Source organism: Mus caroli, unplaced genomic scaffold (assembly GCF_978045245.1).
Source record: "Mus caroli unplaced genomic scaffold, Mus_caroli_1 scaffold_12, whole genome shotgun sequence".
In the NCBI taxonomy this organism is placed as follows: domain Eukaryota; kingdom Metazoa; phylum Chordata; class Mammalia; order Rodentia; family Muridae; genus Mus; species Mus caroli.
The window spans coordinates 45,972,610-45,993,042 of NW_028227267.1; the positions used below are offsets into that span (position 1 = coordinate 45,972,610).

Genomic DNA, 20,433 nt, shown 5'->3' on the forward strand with positions numbered 1-20,433 from the left:
TGGCTTCTAGCTTTTCAACATGGGCCTGCTGAATGCATGGTAAAATGCCACCTAACCTCTCAGGTGTAAGAGTGGAAAAATCATGTAAGTGTTTTTCAAATTGATTGTGTTGTCTTTAGCTACCCTTTTCAGCCAAGTAGTATCACTACAACAAGGCTCAGAGGTGGCTAGGATGATGGTGGAAAAGTCAGAAGTCCACTATGTCTCTCAAAGAGTTGATGAATAGCCTTTATGGAAACAGGAGGACTTGGACAATGAAAAAGAAATACTTATAGTTTGGTTAACTGATTATCTTTGATATTGGGAAGCAATGGGGGAGGCATTCTAAACAAATACTATAGGGATGGATTCCTACATGCATTGGGTACAAAAGGCCAAAGTAAGAAGGAGGCCCATCCATCCTTCCAGGAAATCTCCTGAGAGTTAAGTACCATTTCCATTAGTGAACTATTCTTCATTTGAATGTGAGCAGAACTCTGAGGTCTGCATATACAATGAAGTTTCTCAGCTATTCAGAAATCATCCACTGTTACTTGACAAGTTTTGGCTATGAGTTCTCTGCTATAATCTGACACAATTCCAAGCAAGTGGTAAAATTGTTGGTCCAGCACCTGGAATAGCTTTTGAGCTACTCTTTGAGACCTTTGAGACTAGTGGATAAAACTTATACCTATCCAAATAAGGTATCACTAAAAAGAAGCATGGACTCTTATCCTCCCCTAGCAGGCCACATATCACTGAAGTCAGTTTCTCACAATTGACCATAGTTTGGCCCCTCGTATGTGCCCACTTCTGGGATAAGTGTCTGTCTTTACATTTATTTTACTATAAATCTGACATATTGCTTACATAAATCGGGCCAGGCTGTCATGTCTAGTTATAACATACCTTTTTCTGGGCAACTCAGAAAGTATACTGGACCTCTGTCTGGTAACCTGGTGAAAGTTACTTTCCAGAACCCTGCCAATATTTCCTGGCAGAATGATCTTCCCTCTGGCTTCCACCACCATTCGTTTGGTTCTTCTACCCTTTGGATATTTTTATATTCCCTATGTCCCCTTGGTTGTACTATGGATTCTCAGGCAGCAGTGATGCACTTTATGTCACCAGAATGTCAGTAGGCCTCACTGGTTTTTGGGCCGATTTTTGGGTAGCCAAGTCAATTCCCTGGTGACTTGTGGCCTCAAGGGTGTTTTAAAGTTGATGTCCTAAGCATTGAAACCAAGAAACTCCTAGAGGAAGGCAAAGAGTTTCCAGGAGAGGCAAGAACTCCTCTTCGTTTTTAATGTTCTTTCTGCCAGCAGTGACGAGCCCTCCTTCTTGATAGATCAGAACATTCACATGTGCAGAATCTAAGGCATAGTGACATTCCTGGTATGAGATAACAGGTCTTCTTTTTCACCATATATTTGGTCTATAAATCTGGGGTCCAAATCATTTCAGTTGCAATTTCTGCTGAAGCCCCTGTGTCTCTGAATCCATGTTTAAAGATGGTGCTCCCAACCATGCCTCATTGCCTCAGAATGCCAAGCATTGCCTCAGAACTGAAAGATTTCATTGGATGTGGGGATATTTATTAGGTTTAGGTAGACAGATTTTTCTTTCTTTCTTTCTTCCTTCCTTTCTTTCTTTCTTTCTTTCTTTCTTTCTTTCTTTCTTTCTTTCTTTCTTTCTTTCTTCCTTCTTCCTTCCTTCCTTCCTTCCTTCCTTCCTTCCTTCCTTCCTTTCTTTCGTTCTTTCTTTTGTTCATTTGTTCTTTCTTTCTTTCTTTCTTTCTTTCTTTCTTTCTTTCTTTCTTTCTTTTAATTTCTTATTAGAGATTTTCCTCATTTACATTTCAAATGCTATCCCAAAAGTTCCCTATACCCTCCTCCCACCCTGTTCCCCAACCCACACACTTCCACCTCCTGGCTCTGGCATTCTCCTGTGCTGGGGCATATAATCTTCCCAAGACCAAGGGCCTCTCCTGCCAATGATGGGCAACTAGGCCATCTTCTGCTACATATGCAGCTAGAGACATGAGCTCTGGGGGTATTGGTTAGTTCATATTGGCTGCAGACCTGTTCAGCTCCACAGGTACTTTCTTTATCTCCTCCATTGGGGGCTAAGTCTTCCATCCAAGAGATGTCTGTGAGCATCCACTTCTGTATTTTCCAGGCACTGGCATAGCTTCACAAGAGACAGCTATATCAGGGTCTTGTCAGCAAAATCTTGCTGGCATAAGCAATAATGTCTGGGTTTGGTGGTTGTTTATGGGATAGATCCCCAGGTGGGACAGTGTCTGTGTGACGTTCCTTCTGTCTCAGATCCAAACTTTGTCTCTGTAAGTCCTTCTATGGGTACATGAGTTACAGAGACAGATCTCTTTCATCACATTTCTTTCCTCAGACAATTACTGAAGAGTTTCTGTGTGTCAGCATCTGGCAAGAATGTAGCAGGACTGATGACAGTGGGGTTTTCTATCTAGATTCCAAGGATAGTCCAAGAAAAGGACCTGCTACTTTTTCAAACATGCCTTGATCAGCCAGGGTTCTGGTTTTCCTTTGAGAAGAACCTTCACTGCATGGGGTGATGTAAGTATAAGATGATGACCCAGAGTTAACGTCTCTGCTTCTCTTGCTAAAATAGTAGTAGCCAACATAGCTCTTTTTTTATTAGATATTTTCTTTATTTACATTTCAAATGCTATCCCAAAAGTTCCCTGTCCCCTCCCCCCGCTCAGCTCCTCTACCCACCCACTCCCACTTCTTGGCCCTGGTGTTCCCCTGTACTGGGACACATAAAGTGTGCAATACCAAGGGGCCTCTCTTCCCAATGATGGCCGACTAGGCCATCTTCTGCTATATATGTAGCTAGAGACACGAGCTCTGGGGGTACTGGTTAGTTCATATTGTTGTTCCACCTATCGGGTTGCAGACCACTTCAGCTCCTTGTGTACTTTCTCTAGCTCTGCCATTCGGGGCCCTGTGTTCCATCCAATAGCTGACTATGAGCATCCATGTCTGTATTTGACAGGCACTTGCAGAGCCTCACATGAGACTATAGGTATTTTGTTCCCTAAGTGGAACAACCTGAGGAGACAGAGTCCAGTAGCCTGGACAGGGCTGTTACACGGTGGTACAATGGGCCTAAAATACGTAGTTTCACACTACTTGCAGTAAAATTTGTTTTATGGACCTGTAGATGAAAAGGCTTGAAGGCATCTGGAGTTGCTAGGGTTTTGAACTAAAGCCCCATCTTTAAGGTCCCAAACATGATTTGTGCAGACTCATTCCAGATTAGAGAGTCAATGCCCTCATTTTCACTTTTTTTGTTTTTGTTTTATTTTTTGTTTTGGTTTTGGTTGGGAGGATTCTAATGACTACTTCTGTTTCTGTAGAGGTTATGGGACTTTTTATATAGTTTACTTATCTTGATTTTAGTTTGGTATGTGGTATTGGGCTGGAGAGATGGGTCAGCAGTTGGGAGCTCTGGGTTTCTTCCAGAGGTCCTGAGTCCAATTTCCAGCAGCAGCATGGTGGCTCACAAAAATCTATCATGGGATCTGATGCCCTCTTCTGACACATGTGTGTATATGCAGCAGAGCACTCATACATTCCAAAATAAACCTTAAAATAAAATAATATCTTCCATTTCATCTACATTTTCCAGGTTGGTTGAGCATAGGTGTTTCTAGTCAGACAGGCTGAGTTTTTAAATTCCTCAGTTTCTGTTGTTATGTTTCCCTTTTCATTTCTGTTTTTCTTAATTTTGGTACTGTTTTTGTGCCCTTTAGTTAGTTTGGCTAACTGTTTTCTCAAAGAGCCAGCTCTGGGATTCTTTGATTCTTTGTATCTTGCTCTTTGTTTCTATTTGGTTGACTTCAGCCCTGAGTTTGAGTATTTCCTGACATTTACACCTCTTCAATGTGTTTGCTTCTTTTCATCCTAGAGAATTTAGGTGTGTTCTTAAGGTGCTGTTGACTCCTTATTAAGATGACTCCAAATTCTTTTTTTTTCCCCTATCGTCAATTTACTCTGTTTTTTAATTGGATATTTTATTTATTTGATTTTCAAATCTTATACTCTTTGCAGGTTTCCCCTCTGCAAACTCCCATGCCATCCCCCTTTATCATGCTTCTATGAGGGTTTTCCCTTGCTCCATTGCTTCAGCATGGCCAGTCCCAATGAGAACAGGCAGTCAATGGTTTTAAAGCATGTATTTTAGAAAGGCACAGAGAGGAAGAGAGCAAGGAAACAGGGAGGCTCGCTATGGCCATATGGATAGAAAGTAGAAGAGGATGGGGAAAGGAGGAGAAAGTGGGAAGCAAGAATAAGAGAGACATGAGAATAAGAGGTTAAGAAAGGGAGAAGGGGGCAAATAACCCCTTTTAGAGTGCACAGATCTACCTGGCTGTTGCCAAGTAATTGTGGAGAGGAAACTAGATGTGGCCAGGTAATTGGCAGTGTGGAGACCATACAGAATACCAGGAGCTTGGGGCCTTGTCTATGTGACTGATGGGCACACACACCCCTGCAGGGGGACTGTGGGAGGCTGTGGCTGCAGTAGGAACCAGGGGCCCAGGAGATGTGGCTGAACACCTGCAGTCCCATGCAGGCAGAAGTCACCACCTACCAGGTCACCATGGTTCAAGGCCTGTGCTCTACTAGGGACCACCCTGTAGGTGCACAGCTCACTGTCCCACAAATCAAGGCAAATTTTAGAGTGTAAAATGACACCATGACTCAAATGTTTGTGTTGGAGTCTGGGAATCGTCACACACACCACTCAGACACTGGTGCCTCTCATCAAACAGGAATGGTCTATCAAACACCATACCCCATGGCTGATGATAGATCAGGGAGTCCAGTCAGATGTGGGAGCAGACTGTCACCTTGTGTCAAGATCCAGTAGGGCTTTTTAAGCCTGAGATTACAAATATCTGTGTCAAGATTTTCACCCATCAGGATTTAGGGATGGGGGTTTCCTTAGGAACATGTCTTTGTTGTACACTCATCCTGTTCCCATTGGTTGGAGTATTCAACTGTGGCAAAGGACTTGCCTTGTCTAACCTTCATGTGTTAACTTGTCAACCACGATGGGATTTGTCTAACCTTCATGTGTTAACTTGTCAACCAGGATGGAATTTGTCTAACCTTCATGTCTTAACTTGCCAACCAGGATGACAGTTACCCATATACACGTCTCTTTGTACCAAGTAGGATGTCAGTTCCTAGGAAGGTCCTGGCAACTTAAACTTTACTTGACCCTTACTCAAAATGGAAGCTTTAATCTAAATAGATGCAGGTGTCTCTCTTATGATTGGGTCCATCCCAGGGGCAACTTATAAAAGCAAGTACCATAAGGATTTATACACAGGTGCAGGAAGTGCTGTTGTTGAGTGGTTGGTTCGGGATGAAGCTTATTGTGGGTACCTAGACAAAGCAGTTCTATTGAATTTTATCTTAATTTCAAGGGCACAGAACAGAAAAGAATATGTAATCAACTTGGCATTAGCAAGTTTCCTAATGACAGCAGAAGTAACAGGTGAGAAAGTTTCATTATAATATTAGTAACAGCACAAAATGACAGGCTATCCAGGAAACAGTTACCTAGGCCTTAACATTTTTACTTAGGTTTTAACGTTCCATCTTGGCCTTGCTATTTTACCTAGGTCTTAACAATTTGAATCCTGCTACTAAGGAATATGGAGATAAGGGTGAGGGTGAAGTGAAGCGGTGGATCAACCAGCAAAGGCCCTTGCTATGAATGTATGGCAACCTGAGTTTGATTCCTAGAACCCAAGTAACGGTTATTGGCCAACATCTGACCTATAAAATATAAGCAAACATAAGCAAAAAAGATTTTAATCCTGTTGGACGCTGTCGAAGATTTTGACAAAGATCAGTCATGTACTGGAAGGGCCATCAGAAGGGCATGCATGTCTCATGTGTCCCAAGGAAATATTCCAGTGCAGAGAAAAGCAAAGAAGACAGTATTGCAGATAGATCCCCATGAGAGTACTGATCCTTCCAAAGACAGATGATATAAAACCTATATGTACATCACTGTGCCATGAAAAAGGGGCAACAGAAACTGGCCATGGATCAATGTGGAGAGCACCTTTCCTCTCTAAGTCCTGCAGTTAAGAAAAATCATGGAATACATGATTCATTCCATCCAGGGAGGGATGTCACTCTGTAAATGGGAACTTGACTGTTCTTGGGTAGAGAGTTACCTACAGTAAAACAAGGATATCAGGGCTATGGTCTTCACAATGTTGCTGCCCTCATTCTTTACACATCTTGGAGCAATGCAGAGGACGTGCTCCTATCCCAGCGAGGACTGGGAGGTAGAATGTACTCTTTTGTCTCCTTGGGGCAGCTTCAAATATGTGTTAGTGTTTGTACACACCTTCTTGTACTAGATAGAATCCTTAGCAACTGGGGTTGAAACGATTACAGAGGAGTCAAATATGTTTTTCTAAAGGACACTGTCCAAGGTTTGGTCTCTTCTGGTCATTTAAGACTCACAGATTAACCTTTATTTACACATGTGATTATCTATATTCACAGCTCTACGGATAAAATATTACCCAAACTCTGCTTGGAAGCCCCAAAGCTCATGTGGTATTGAAAGTATTAACCAAGCTCTTAAGTAGATCCCAGGAAAAAGTTACCAAGAAATTGAAAGACCCACAAAGTTAGGACTCCCCCATGTTCTGACTCAGGAGAGGCGACACCCCAAATCACTCACCAGAAATGGCCTTGATGCAAACCGCAAGAGGATTTTTGTTTTATTCCAGGCAAGCTCTAGGCCCCACAGTCGCACACCACGCAGGGGTAGAGGACTGTGGACCCCGAGTAGCTGGAAAAGGAGGTATTTAAAGGGAAAAAAACACAGCCCAAGGGGGTAGGGAGGGCATTATTGGAAAATGCCAAAAACACTGGTGAAAAAGTCCCAAGGGGGTACTAAAAATTACAAGGGGAAACTCCCTGCTTCTGAAGATTGTTCTCAGATTTTAATCTAACTTTTGTGGACAGCCAGGTCCTGGAACAGGGTCACTGAACCAGCTAACCTACATTCTTGGTGCTAGGGGTCTGAATTTTTACTGGTCTTTCAAAACCTCTGATAAATCGGTGAATCTGTTCTTGTTGCCCCTAGGGGTGTTAGAATAGCTCCCCAAACTGACACCAAATATAGTCCTTGGTTGTTGTATGGCTTTTCCTCACGTGAGTCCTGGGTTAGACTCTGAGGTCAATCAGATGATTCAGTACAATACACTACGAACTTGGGGCAAATCCAATAACCCTACAAGAGTATGAAAACAAAGTTGTACACACTCAGTCTGAATGGATCTGGCTTCTCCTGGTAAAATCCACAGAATAGTTGGATCCTCTGTGGAAGGGACCTTACCAGGTGGTTCTGAGAACTCCAATGACTGTCACATTGTTTGATGTTAATACCTGGGGTTATAGTTTCAAGCTAAAATCAGCGACCTCAAAGCAGAGATTCCACCTGAGGACATAGAGGAAAAATCCCCCACCTATGATCCAAGGAAGGCTCTCCAACTTCTCTTAATGGACTAATGAATTGACTCAGCAAATGAAAGCACTGCTGATGTCCCAAGTTTGAGCTGCAGAGTCCATGTATTAGAAGAAGGGAACCAGATTCTGTAAGTTCTCCTTTGATACCCACATACATGACCACAACATACATGTCTTCCACATACATGCTATGGTATGTGTGCCCCCACCAACACAATAAATGTAAAGCATTAAAATAAAACATCAAACAATAAACAAACCTCCACCCCCATGAAATGCCATCACCCCTATCTACACTAAGACCATCACCTGTAACATAATCTTCTTAGGGAGAAGATAGTATGGGAGAGCATAAGGCATGCTAGCTGTACAGAGAAAAGTGCCAACAACTATCTCAGAGACAAGAACGGTCACATGGATAAACATGAGAAGGAATGGCTCTGTTACCATTTCCTATGGAATTTGTTAGCTTAATGAAGAGAGGAAGACAAAGCTATAGAATGCTGAGCCTCTCTCTTCTCAGATGGATGGGCCACCCAAGAAAGGACAGTTTGAAGATTCACTTCCTGGTTTTTGTCTGTGTAAAGGTTAGATACAAAGCAGTAGTGTTTATCATGGACATTTCACTCACTTGTGTAATCATAATTTCTCCTTCATTCCTCTGCCTCTCTGATCTGTCTTGCACTTACTTCCTCACCCTGTGTGGCTGGTTCTCTTGTTTCTCACAGTCCCATCTTCTACTTTCCTATTCCATGTATTCTACTCCCCTATTTTATACTTTCCTTTAGATTTCATCTTTGCTTTTCATCTAAATCCATGTATGGTTACATATAACTACACACACACACACACACACACACACCCCACTTTTAAAAATCCATTGAGGTGGAGAGATATCTCAGCAGTTAAGAACACTGATTGCTCTTGCAGAGGACCTGTGTTTCATTCCTAGTTCCCATGTAGCTAACAAACATCTGTAACCCCAGGCAGGCCCTCTCATTATTCATCTCTTTCCTGTGCAGATTCCAGTTCCCTTATCTTGGAATCTGTCCTTCTGGTTTGAGTTGAATGTTCTCGTAATTGATCTTTAAGGACAGCTGTACAAGGAAAGGGCAAGGGATAGCCTCATCCAGAGATCCCAATTCCCAGGTCTCCTCTGCCAGCTACCTCTTTCCCACAGTGAAACTTTAGGTAAGATGTTGTGTGGGAACTTTTGGGAAAGATGTCCATTTTTTCTCAGATTCATTTGTTTCTAGGGACTGGGAAGATTCCTAAATTGGTATAAGGCCCTGCCTCAACACACACACACAACACACACACACACTTTTCTGTGTGTGTCTCTTCCCCTTCCTCTCTCCACAACACTGTCAGACACAAAGATACCAGAGATCTAGATTTGTATGCAAAAGTGTTTATTAGTAAGAAAAGATCTGTTCAGCTAAATTAAAGGTAGTCAGGGACAGGTTTCACGAGGACATGTGCTATATGGAGTGCAGACAGAGGAACTGTCTCTTCATTACTATGATCTTGCAAGTAGCAGATGAGTGAAGGTGCAAAGTGCTGGCACTGGAGCTAAAATGTCCCATCCAAGTGAACTGGTACCACTGGATACCTGGGACTGTCCTGTGGAGTTCTGGGGTTACAGGCAACTGTGTAGTACTCCACTGATCTTCTTGGTTGGTATCTGCATTGGGTATAAGGTGTTCTCCTCCGACTTGTGATGTTACAGACAGTTATATGCACCCGAGACGAACTATTATGACAGTTTCTACTTATATTGTCACTGCACAAGCCACTTGGATTACCACACACACCAACAGCATTAGCAAAACTTGTATGAAGAAAAGTATTTAAGCCCTTACATGTTCTTCTAAACCTGTTAATATGCTGCATTTCAACATTACATTGGAGGTTGGCGTTATTATTGATATGCTGGATGGCAAACCACTGGGAAGGGGTTTGTCCCAGGCATGAGGCAAGCATTAGGACAAGTCCTAGCATCATCAGGAGACAAAGTCGGGACTCAAGCAGCTTCGGACCCATGTTTCCTGTGAGGAGAGAAGAGAAGTGACTGCTCCCACCTTGCCTTAGTTTTCCCTATGTCCTCCTGAAGGCCCTTGCTGTCACTATGGGTTCACAGTGCCACTTTTCCTGGACACTGCTCCATCACCTAACCACCCTGTCCCAGGCATAGACAGTCAGTGTCTTACCCCGTCTGCTTTGTGGATCCCATGGACCTGAGGGCTGGTTGTCCTGGAAATCAGGGATAATGGGTGAGCTCCATTTGGGCCCATAGATATACAGCAGGCTCTGTGGGTGGAGCTGGTGCAGAACCTACAGTTTGGTACATTGTCTGCTTGTGCAACCAGCCTTCTGTTTCTTCACTTGGCCAAGCCATGGTGCTGCTGGCTCCATTGTAAGGAATAAATTCCAAGCCCTCTTGTGCAGGGCAGTTTGAAGTCTGAATTGGAACTCTCCACAGAAATCTCTGTATTGCCTGTTGATTGGCTGTAGGCGTCGTGTCTGTTTTCAGTAAGGAACAGACAAGTTTTGTATTAGCCTGACTACACACTTTAGAAAGCCTTAGGAAGCCGGAATCATAAGAGATATTTACCTTTCTGTCTTGCATCTTTAAAATTATATGATGGTGAGGTCTGCAGAGATGGCTCAGTTGTTAAGAGTACTTGATGCTCTCCAGAGGACCCAAGGTTGGTTTCAGTACCCATGCTGGATGGCTTACAATTGCCTGTAACTCCATCCAGGACATCTCATGTCTTCTAATAGCATCTGTTGGCATGTTCATACACATGTGCACAGACACACAGAGACACATTAGTAAAAATAGGTCTTAGAGATCAGCGAGATGATAGTGGTTAAGAGAACTTCCACTCTTCCAGATTCCTCCTCTTCCAGAAGACCCCAGTTTGTCACGCAGAGGCCACAACTTGAGATAACTCTAGGTCCAGGGGAATTGGACACCTGTTTGGTTTTTGTTAGTACCTGTACACACATGGCACATGTGAGTTCAGACACATGTAAATGTTAAAAAGGCAAACTTTAAATATTGCATATAGGAACACTGTCATAGTTATAAGAAAACACTGTACTCACGGCATAGTTCATAGTACTTTTCTGATTGTTTTCTGTATAAGATTCCTTTCTACATTTCCATCTACCCTCATTTGTTCCAGAGCTAGTACCAATGGTCTAGTTTTACAACATGGACCCTCAGAAAACATCTCTTTATCTAAGATGCCAGAGTTACTATAAGCCAATGTTAAAAATGGTGCAATAACCCTAAAAGAATTTTGATTTCTGTTTTTCTTCATACTGGAGTTTGAACCAGGCTTTTTGCAATCTAGAGACATGAACTGCTGCTGGTCTACATCCCTAGTGTCACCTAGATAGAGAGTTTGGGCTTCCATAGTTTAAAAGCCTCTCTAAGTTTTTTGTTATCCAAACCTCCCTTGCACTCCCACCCACTAACACATGCCCAGACCTGCTCTCAGTTCTGTTGTGAAGTACAGTCAGAGTTATAGCCCAAGAGTAAGTCTTGGGATTTTCTTTCCAATCTTGATGAATATCATAATAATATCTCAAGAAATACTTTTGCACTTGACCTATAAGCTACAAGACTATTTTGCTTTCCCAAATGATAGATGTTTTTTGTGCAGATTCCATTGATGAGAGATTGTTTCCAAAACTTGGAATTTCTTCAACCCTGGGATCCTCTTGCAATGACTGCTCTTGACCTACTGACTGACAGATGCCCAGTGTCAGTGTAGTATTTGACACAGCTCTGTCAAGTGCTCCGGCTGTCTATGGAAATGACAGTGGACAACATTTATAAAATTGTCACAGGAACCTGTTTTTAGGGACTAATCTTTTGGGGGTCTAAGTAGTGTTGAGTAGGGTATCACTCTGTAGCCTGGGTTTGGTTTCAACTTGCTTAGAAACCCAGATTGGATTCAAATTTTTCTGTCCTTCTGCCTCAGGCTGGAAGTTGTAGGCTCCCAGACTTGCAATTCCAGACCCAGCTTATGAACCAAGTTGTAAGCAGCCTGTGCTGCTGTGAGTGGATGCTCAGCTTTAGGAAGTAAGACTCAGCAGCAAGAAGCTAGGATGCCTTGGGCTTGCCCTTGAAGGATGTTGTGGGACACAGTGCCCTTTCCTGTCCTCCTTTCTTCTGCCATGACCTTGAGCAGCTTTGCTCTAGCACATGCCTCCCATCGTGGGCATTTCTCTACCACAGACCCCCAAACAAGAAAGCCAACTGACAGGATGTTATCCCTGACACTAAAATTAAATGAATGTCTGTTTCCCTTCATAGTTGTTCCCATACACACATGCACACACATGCACACATATGCACGTGCACCCACATTTATTCAGTGACTCAAAGCACTAGAGAGATTCCTAGATGGAAGGAATCTATGCACTCTCTTATTACAGATCCTTCATTTCACAAAAGAAGACCAGAATCCGGGGTGATGTTCCAGGCTGACACAATATGGGACTGGTGACTCTCTGATCTGAGGGCCACACAACACTCTGACAACTTCAGAGTTGATGTGGAGATCTCCTGCCGAGTGTGCAGTCTCAGAAAGAGAAGAGGCTGAAGCTGGGCACCTGCAGGAGGCTAAGAAAAGTTGGGCTATGAGCTAGCCCAGAGTGAGGTCTATAAGACCTCACTGTGATCAGCAGAGGGCAGGAGAAGGCCTGTGCTGGTGTGGGGCCTGGGAAAAGAGGACCTGGCCTGGAGATGGCCTCATTTCTTCCTGAAACACAGAAAACACAGATGTGGATGTTCTTCCCACTGGAACCTTCTCAACTAGAGTCTCTTTACTAGACTAAGAATGTTGTAACTCTCAATGGACTGCCCAGCCTCCTCACTCTGTTAATAGGGTAACCGGTAATGGTGTGTGTGGGGTGCTGCTTCACTCTGAAATGAGAGATCATCCCAGTGGGGTTGTGCTTCAATGATCAGCAGCCTTCCCCTTTGATGACACTGTCCTGGGATACAGCTGTTTAGAACACTCTAGAGATGAAAGCAGTTAGGATAAGTCCTGGGGACAGTCATTTAGAGGCTGCACGTTGGTCTCTAGGAAACCCTTGCTCTTGCCTCCTTCCCTAACCTACAAGGCTTTCATTCTCAGTTTTATCAATAAAATACTCTCTTCAGTTTCATGGTGCTTTGGGGGAATCAAGGGGTCAGGAGCTCTGGTCCTGTTCAGTGTATGGCCCTTACCCAGCACAAGGCTGTAGGTGCCACCAACTGTCCAACTTCTGTCTGATTTGCCTCAGCCAGGCCACTCTCTTTGAACCAGTACTATTCTTGGCATTGCCTCCCAAGTGCTGGATTACTGAATAAACTTCCCACCTTCTCAGGGGCTGAGGACTGTTTTTGGTTTGTTTTATTTGTTTGTTTTCTGAGCAACAGTTCTCACTATTTAGCCCTGGGTGGCTTGGAATTTGCTATGTAGATCAGGCTGGCCTCAGAATCAGACAGAGCCCCTTGATTCTGATTCTCAAGTGTTGGGGTAAAAGCTTGTGCCACTATGTCTGATGCCACTGAAGAAAGCTTCTCGTTCAGATTCTGTTGGGCACAGCATCTGGGAAATTTAGATCCACACTGTGTAGACTTTCTGATTTCTCACAAGGCAGAAATAAAGATTACTTTTATGTTGAAAACTGTAAATACTTATGTATTTATGTATGTATGTATTTATTTAATGTATGTAAGTACACTGTCACCAATTTCAGACAGACCAGAAGTGAGCATCAGATTCCATTATAGATGAGTCACCATGTGTTTTCTGGGAATCAAACCCAGGAATCCTGTAAGAGCAGTCAGTGCTCTTAGCCAGTGAGCCATCTCTCTCAAAAACAGTAAATCTTTATATTTGTAGTTAATTTAAAAACATAAAAGGCACAGTGTAGTTCAGCCAGAAAACAGGTAGGGGCATCAGGTCTCTGCTCATACTTAGTGACCTTATCCTTTGCTTTGTAGTTCATGGCCACATCGTCCCCCTTTACTGTGACTGTGAACTTGCAGGAAGAACAGTATAGACCTAGGCACACAAACAGGTCAGCTAGTGGAAATTAGCTAAGCCTATCACAACATTGCTATGGACAACATGTTTGAAGAAGCTGTCTGTCCTAGCAAACATGACCTGATTGCCAGGCTTTTGTGTTAAATAAAAAGCAGCTACTTCACTCAGGGTGTAGGAGGGACAAACAGGGTTAGCATACTAGCACTGGTTGCCTGTTCAGGCCTGTTCCATTCATCTTCTATTTTCTTTCTCCTGCCAGATCATCTCCTTGGAGTTGTGGTTCTTTAAAGTTTCTTGTTTTCTCAGCATGTCCTTCAGGCCACCTTGAGTCTTTTGCCTTTTTCCTCCCAAAGTATTGGAATCATGGAAGGAGCAATTGACCCAAATGGAATTTGCATTGGTATACGTGAGCTCTCTTGCTGATTTGCAGTGGTATGGAGTGTTAAGAGATGGTGAGATGGCTCATCTTGGAAAGTACTGAGAAGAGGGGTGGGTAATGAATGAGATCTCAGTGGAATAAGGGCAGCTTATGCCTGAAACCTTATATACTTGCATGAGCTGTCCTTAAATACCTTTCTGTAATCATGAATGTTCATGTGATAATAACAAAGCCATACAACATGGGTTCTAGTTTAAAGTTTATTATAAAATCATCCTCTCTTGTGCCTTGAAACTCCCTCCTCCTTCAAAAAAACAAAAAAAAAAAAAAAGAAAAGAAAAATGTTGTCATTCTGTTGTCCCCAGAACATGTTAGATAAAAGGCACTAAGCAATAAGGTGTTGTTATGGGTTAACAAGGCGTTTATCAGAACTCAGATGGTGAAAGCAGAATCCATTACTTCACCACCCCTCTATCTCTTCTGTCTTGGTCTATCTTCAGGCAGAATTCCCACACGCATTGGTAAGAAATTGGTTTTGTGGCAATCTTTCTGGAATCAGCCCACTGATACCAGTGAGACCAGCAGAGAGGTGATGTCACCTGTGGACTGACGCTAGGATAAATCCTGGAAGGACTCCCAGGGTGGGGTTGGCTTTTATTCTCATTTTATACTCTAGTACCACAAGGTTGGGCAGATAAGCAAGCAAGAGATTACAGAAGTATCCCTGGCAGTCAGCAGGTTAAATGTAGCAGACCCTTGCCATTTCTCCAGGCCATTCTGTTTCAGGTAGCAGGTGAAGTCATGGTTGACCAACAGGCAGTACAAACAGTATCAGTAAATCAAGTATATAACTAAATAAACCAATAAGTCTATATCTAGTAATTGATCTTTTCTAGCATATTCTACTCCAGTGGCAGCAGGGCCAAACCCTACTGTCTCAAGAATGAGAGGAGCGGGTAAGGTCTCCATCTTTGTCCCTCAACACTCTCAAGACAATGTTTCTGAGTGTCAAGGGTCTCCCAGTGATAGAACTGTGGATCCCAGGAGCAAGAGGCTGTCGCTGATTACATCATGTGTGCACCAATAACCCTGGTGGTCCATCAACTCTTCTGTGGTAGCTGTGTGTCAGCTCTTCTCTTTCCACTGCTTATGTGTATGAAGCCAACTTTATATAATTCAACAGAATAATGATGTAGAACAGTACAGATAAAAATCAGATTTGGAATCAAGATGTCAGCCTCTAAAGAGATTTTGAAAATATAATCCAGCATCAATTTCTCTTATTTATCTTTTTGTTTGGAAAAGGATGTGTTTACTAGCCAGATCTGGTGACACATGTTCCTCTAGACATGGCAGAGTTGTGTTCAGAGTGTTAGGCATCGCAGACAGCTCTGGGGTCTGTGGAAGACCTCGTTCTGGAGTCTGTGGTCCACACAGAGTTCAGGGGTGTCAGGTTCTCAGGCTTGGACACTGCAGATGCCACTGGATGACCCTGTAGAGCTGAGACCAAAGAAGGGGTGACTGGGAGAGGGGAAGCTCAGGCAGACTCTGGTCTAGGGCCTGAAGGAAAATTTCCAGGAGGAGGGAGTGCTGGCTCAGTTCCCATGGGGAGGAGAGTGTCTGCCTAGTTCTGCTGGCTTCCTCAGTGGGCAGGTTGATGGTGGTGGTGGCTGGGAACCAGAGAGATCTCCTGGTGGGAGGTTCTGAGCAAGCACCTCCTTACAGGAATGTCTGCTCCATAGCTTCAGCTCAGCAAGTCTGATGGAAAGAGGCAGTTAATGGTTTTAAGGCATTTATTGTAGGAAGGCAGAGATAGGGAGAGAGCAGGGAAGCAGAGGTCCTGGCAACTTGAACTTTACTTGACCCTTACTCAAAATGGAAGTCTTAATATAAATTGATGCAGGTGTCTCTCTTTTGTTGGGTTCCATCCCAGGCATAATGTATAAAAGTAAATATCATAAGGGGTTATACACAGATGCAGGAAGTGCTGCTGTGTGGTTGGTTCAGTTTTAAGCTTATGTGGGCACCTATATAAAGCATTTCTATTGACTTTTATCATGATTTCCAAGGGCACAGAACATAAAAGAATATTTAATCAATTTGGCATGAGAAAATTTTCTAGTTACAACAGAAACAACACATGAGAAAGTTTCCTTATAATATTAGTAACAGCACAAAATAACAGGTTAGCCAGGAAACAGTTACCTAGGCCTGATATTTTCACTTAGGCCTTAACATTCCATCTTGGCCTTGCTATTTTACCTAGGTCTTAACAATGTGAATCCTGCTACTAAGGAATATGGACATAAGGTGAGGGTGGAGTGAGGTGGTGGACCAACCAGCAAAAGCCCTTGCTATTCATGTTTGGCAAACCGAATTTGATTCCTAGGACCTATGTAAAGATGGAAAAGGAGAATAGATTCCACAAAGCTAACCTATGTCTTCCACATCCCCCCATAACACTAAACAGAAATTAAAAAGGGATTGGAGAGAGGACTCAGTGGTTAATGGTAGGGGTAAATTGTTAATCTGCTCTGAGCTCCCAGTGGGAGCATTCATAGCTCTGTAGTCGCTCAAGAGACCTGGACTCATGAATGAAAGACACACACATGCCGGCTGATTTTTGATATGCCTTACTAGCTCAGTGGTTGGGCACTTCCAAACCTCCCTGTGGCAAGCACACACTCCCTCTGGTATTCCAGAGTTAACACTTTCTATATCCCAACATCTCATCCTTTCTGTTGGGAATTGGTTTTAATGCTTTGTCTTAATTAGGTTCCCAAAATCACACAGGAATCTGTGTGTCCAAACACTGAGGGCCCCTGACCCCAGTTGTTTTCAGAAGGTAGTGGAGGAAGTCTTTGAAGTTAAGTCTTGAGGCTCCATAGCCTAGCCTCATGCCTGGCTCATTGTCTGCTTTCTGAGTGTGGATGTAATGTGACTAGCTCTTTTCCTACTAGTATGACTTCCATGTCTGCTGTCATAACTTTGACAGATGCTGGACTGTGTCCCAGTGTCTGCCTGGAGCTGTAAGTCTAAATAACCCATTCTCATACAAGTTGGTTTTGCCCTATTTTATCACAGCAGTGATAAAAGGCACTGCTAATGATCTGAATTTGAGCTGCACAATCCATATGGCAGAAGGCGGGAACCAACTGCTGTAAGTTGTCCATTGACCTCCACATACATGACCTCACACAGTGTGCTGTGGTATGTATGCACCCACCAACACAATAAACGTAAACCATGATAATGAAGCAAAACAGCAAACAAAAACATGGATAATAAACAAAGGATCTCACAACCTCCCTTAAACCCCAAGAGCTACCGGCCAGATTCAGACCATTGCCTGTAACATCTGCTTCTCAGAGAGATTACAGTGTGGGAGAGCCTAAGCCACCCTAGCTACATAGAAGGAAGAGAGCAAAGGGAGAAAATGCCAACACCTGTCTCAGAGATTAGCATGTCCATGTATAAACATGAGATGGAATGTCTCTGTCTCCATTTCCTATGGACTCTGCTAGGATCACTCCAGAAAGTTCAGGTTAAAGATCAGACAGACACACAACCTCCTTTTCTAGATGTTCGACCTGACTTTCCTGTGAGTCCAGCAGGTACAGTCACAGCCCTGTCTCCAGGACACACAGACCTTATCTCCTACCTCACCTCAGAATACTAACTCTATCTGTTTTCTTCAGTTCCAGAGACGAGGTGCCCAATGTTATGACAAGCTGTGGGTCCCCAAAGCTGAGTAGCTAAGGCTGGTTTCTGCTTCTGTTGCCAAAACTGTCTGGCCCTATTGTTGGAAGACGTTTTATAGCTCGAGTTCAGAGGTCAATGTTTGCTTGTCTTTTTCACACTGAAGTTGTTTTCTTTAAGGAGGTCAAGACATTCCTTCACTGGACTAAATTTCCTTTTTCATTTGTCATTAACATTCATCCTGGTCACATGCAGACACTTGTTATGTGGTAAGTGTACAGTGCCCGGTGTGGGTGCTTCTCCTTCTAACTTTTTTCTATCCAAATTCTCCTGTCTTTTCACTAAATTTTATTTTAAGTGTATGGGTGTTTTGTTTTGTTTTGTTTTGTTTTTCCGTGAAATTCTCCACAACACAAATTGCTCTAAAATTTCCCCTGCTTCACTCGCTCTCCTTCTGCTTTATAAGAGCTGTTCCAACTGCCAGCATCCTCCCTCCTCCTGATTTTTCATAACAAGGGGTCATTTCACATAGAAATCCTGGGAGGTGAGCTGCAAAGAATGAGTTTGGACAAGTGATGTGTGTATCTGATGGAGAGTTTTCAGTAAGTGAGCAATGGGAAACTTGAGCTGTTGTGGGCTAAGACTTGGCACCCCTACCTACATGAAAGCCATAGGACAAAATATGGAGTTTTTTTCTCTCCTATCATGTGGGTCACAGGGAAAGAACTCAGGTCTCTATGCTTGGTCGCATTACCATTATCCACTGAGCCATCTCATCAGCCAGTCACCACAGACACAGAATGTCGTAATCTATGTATTCGTATGTACATTCGGGGTTATACCTCAACTATGGAAACTTTCCCCAGAGAATAGATCTACTCAATTAAGGGAAATAAATGGAGTCTGGGAGGGATCTATGAGGTGGGTGGCAGACTTTAAAAGCCTCCATGGAGCCTCACAGTTTTTTGTCTCCAACAAGTCTGGATGAAATGGGGTAATTTTTCTTCTCTTTGACCTCCCCGTGCTATGATTGAACCTAATAAATGTCCACGCTCCCTGAGTTACATTCCAGGCCTGTAACTTCATTCATCTGCTACAACAGCAACAAGGCAAGTGGCAATTTGAGACACCATAGTCAGTTTGGCTGCTACAAGATTGGTCCTTGAGAATTGCTGAGAGAATGCTTTCAAGACTAGGAATATCTATCTGAAAGCGAAAAGGAAGTGTCTCACTTCACACTGCATACTCGGGACAGTTTACTCATTTAAAGACAGATGTCAAGCTGTTATCTACCTGCACAAATACCATTAGTAGATAACAGGTTAAGCTACCTGACAGGTAGCATTTACCAAAACAGCCAAGCACTACACTGAAGACCTACAAGTAAATAAGGCTCAGGATCTACCAGAGAATTGAAAGATGGACAAGAAGAGCCGTATCACGTGATAATGATTGGCTTCCTGTGTGTTTACAGGTGTCCCTTTCTGTGTCAGAGTTAGCTTAGAAAGAGAAGTTGTCCAAAGACAGTATGCAACTTAACACATCCCCAGTCCTTCTAAGGCTTCTGGTTAAAAGCCCTGGTTTGACAGCACCAGTTTGGGGATCCACGGGATGAATTCCTTCACACATTATGTCTCTGACTCACATTTAGTCTCAGAAATGAGATCTGTTCCAGGAGACCTTCACAAGCATGAAGCATCCACTGGAAGAAGTACTACCTCAATAAATTCTGAGATCTAGTGTGGTTAAGATCAATATCAACCATCTCTCTCCCTTCCTAGCCTTGCACAGACATGCTCTCCACCATAGGCATGTGACCTCTATTTCAGGCTCCATCCATGCAGGAGAGTTTGAAGTTTCATCCCAACACTTGTTAGCTGGCCTTAAATGGTTATTCCTTCCTCTAACTCTACCCACTGAGGAACTTCTCAATTCTGCATTTCATCAAGTAGGCATTTCATGCCTAGTCTGCCTGGTTATCCTACATGAGAGGTGACAGGTCTGCTCCAACTTTTCAATTCTATGGCCTTATCTTGAACCCACAAGATCTCTGCATGGGTGCCTGCTAGGTAACCTATGGAAATTAGCATTCCATCTTCAAGCACCTGAACCTATAGGTCTCCATAAACTTCTATCTTTGATTGTGGATTATCTTATTTAAATAAAAACCACACAGTCTGGAAGGACAAAGAAGAAATGTAGTGTATGGACAGGAAAGAAGGCTCTTCCATTGAGAGCATTTGTTTATCTACCAGAGGACCCAGAGGCAGCTAACAATCCTATTAATGAGTCTCTGGGTTGAACACCATGCCCTCTTCTGGCTTCTGGGGGAATTGCATGCATTTGGTGCACAGATGTGGTTATGGTGGGATTTCTAGAGCCCCCACTGGGTGCCTGTGGGGGCCTGCCCCTGGTGCCTGGCTAGCTTGCTTTTTGCAGGTTTTGCTGTTACCAAGTGCGGATTGCAGCAGGCAAAACATACATATAATAAAAAAAAAATAGCAACGCTCCAATTTAAAACAAATAAAGAAAATCCAAAAAGGCACCAAATGTGTAGTCACACTAATATTACCTAAAAAGAAAGCCATGTCTCAACATGCCTGGGAAACCTCAACATGGGTAGTTGGGAAGTCTTTTCCTGGAAAGTCAGTATTTCTGCTTTACAGTTATCACCAATGCTGTATTTCAAGGAAATGAGAGACAGATAGCTCTAGGTTTCCTGATTTCTTATGAACCCCAAATGAATATTCATTTCCTAAGAAGCTTTAGAGTAATA

At 43.1% G+C, this 20,433-nt stretch overlaps 2 protein-coding genes across 2 annotated transcripts in view; one reads left to right on the forward strand and one right to left on the reverse strand.

Moving 5' to 3' along the window:
* Window positions 1-20,433, forward strand: part of LOC147001816 (uncharacterized) — a 104,439-nt gene that overhangs the window by 42,718 nt on the left and 41,288 nt on the right. The gene's annotated exons all lie outside the window — the stretch shown is intronic.
* Window positions 9,099-9,569, reverse strand: LOC147001819 (eosinophil cationic protein 2-like). Its single transcript, XM_085828968.1, has one exon. The coding sequence runs from the start codon at window positions 9,567-9,569 to the stop codon at window positions 9,099-9,101; it is 471 nt and encodes a 156-aa protein (XP_085685094.1).

Excerpts from the sequence above, each read along its gene's own strand:
- LOC147001819 (XM_085828968.1), bottom strand. The coding sequence starts at position 9,569 with ATGGGTCCGAAGCTGCTTGAGTCCCGACTTTGTCTCCTGATGATGCTA.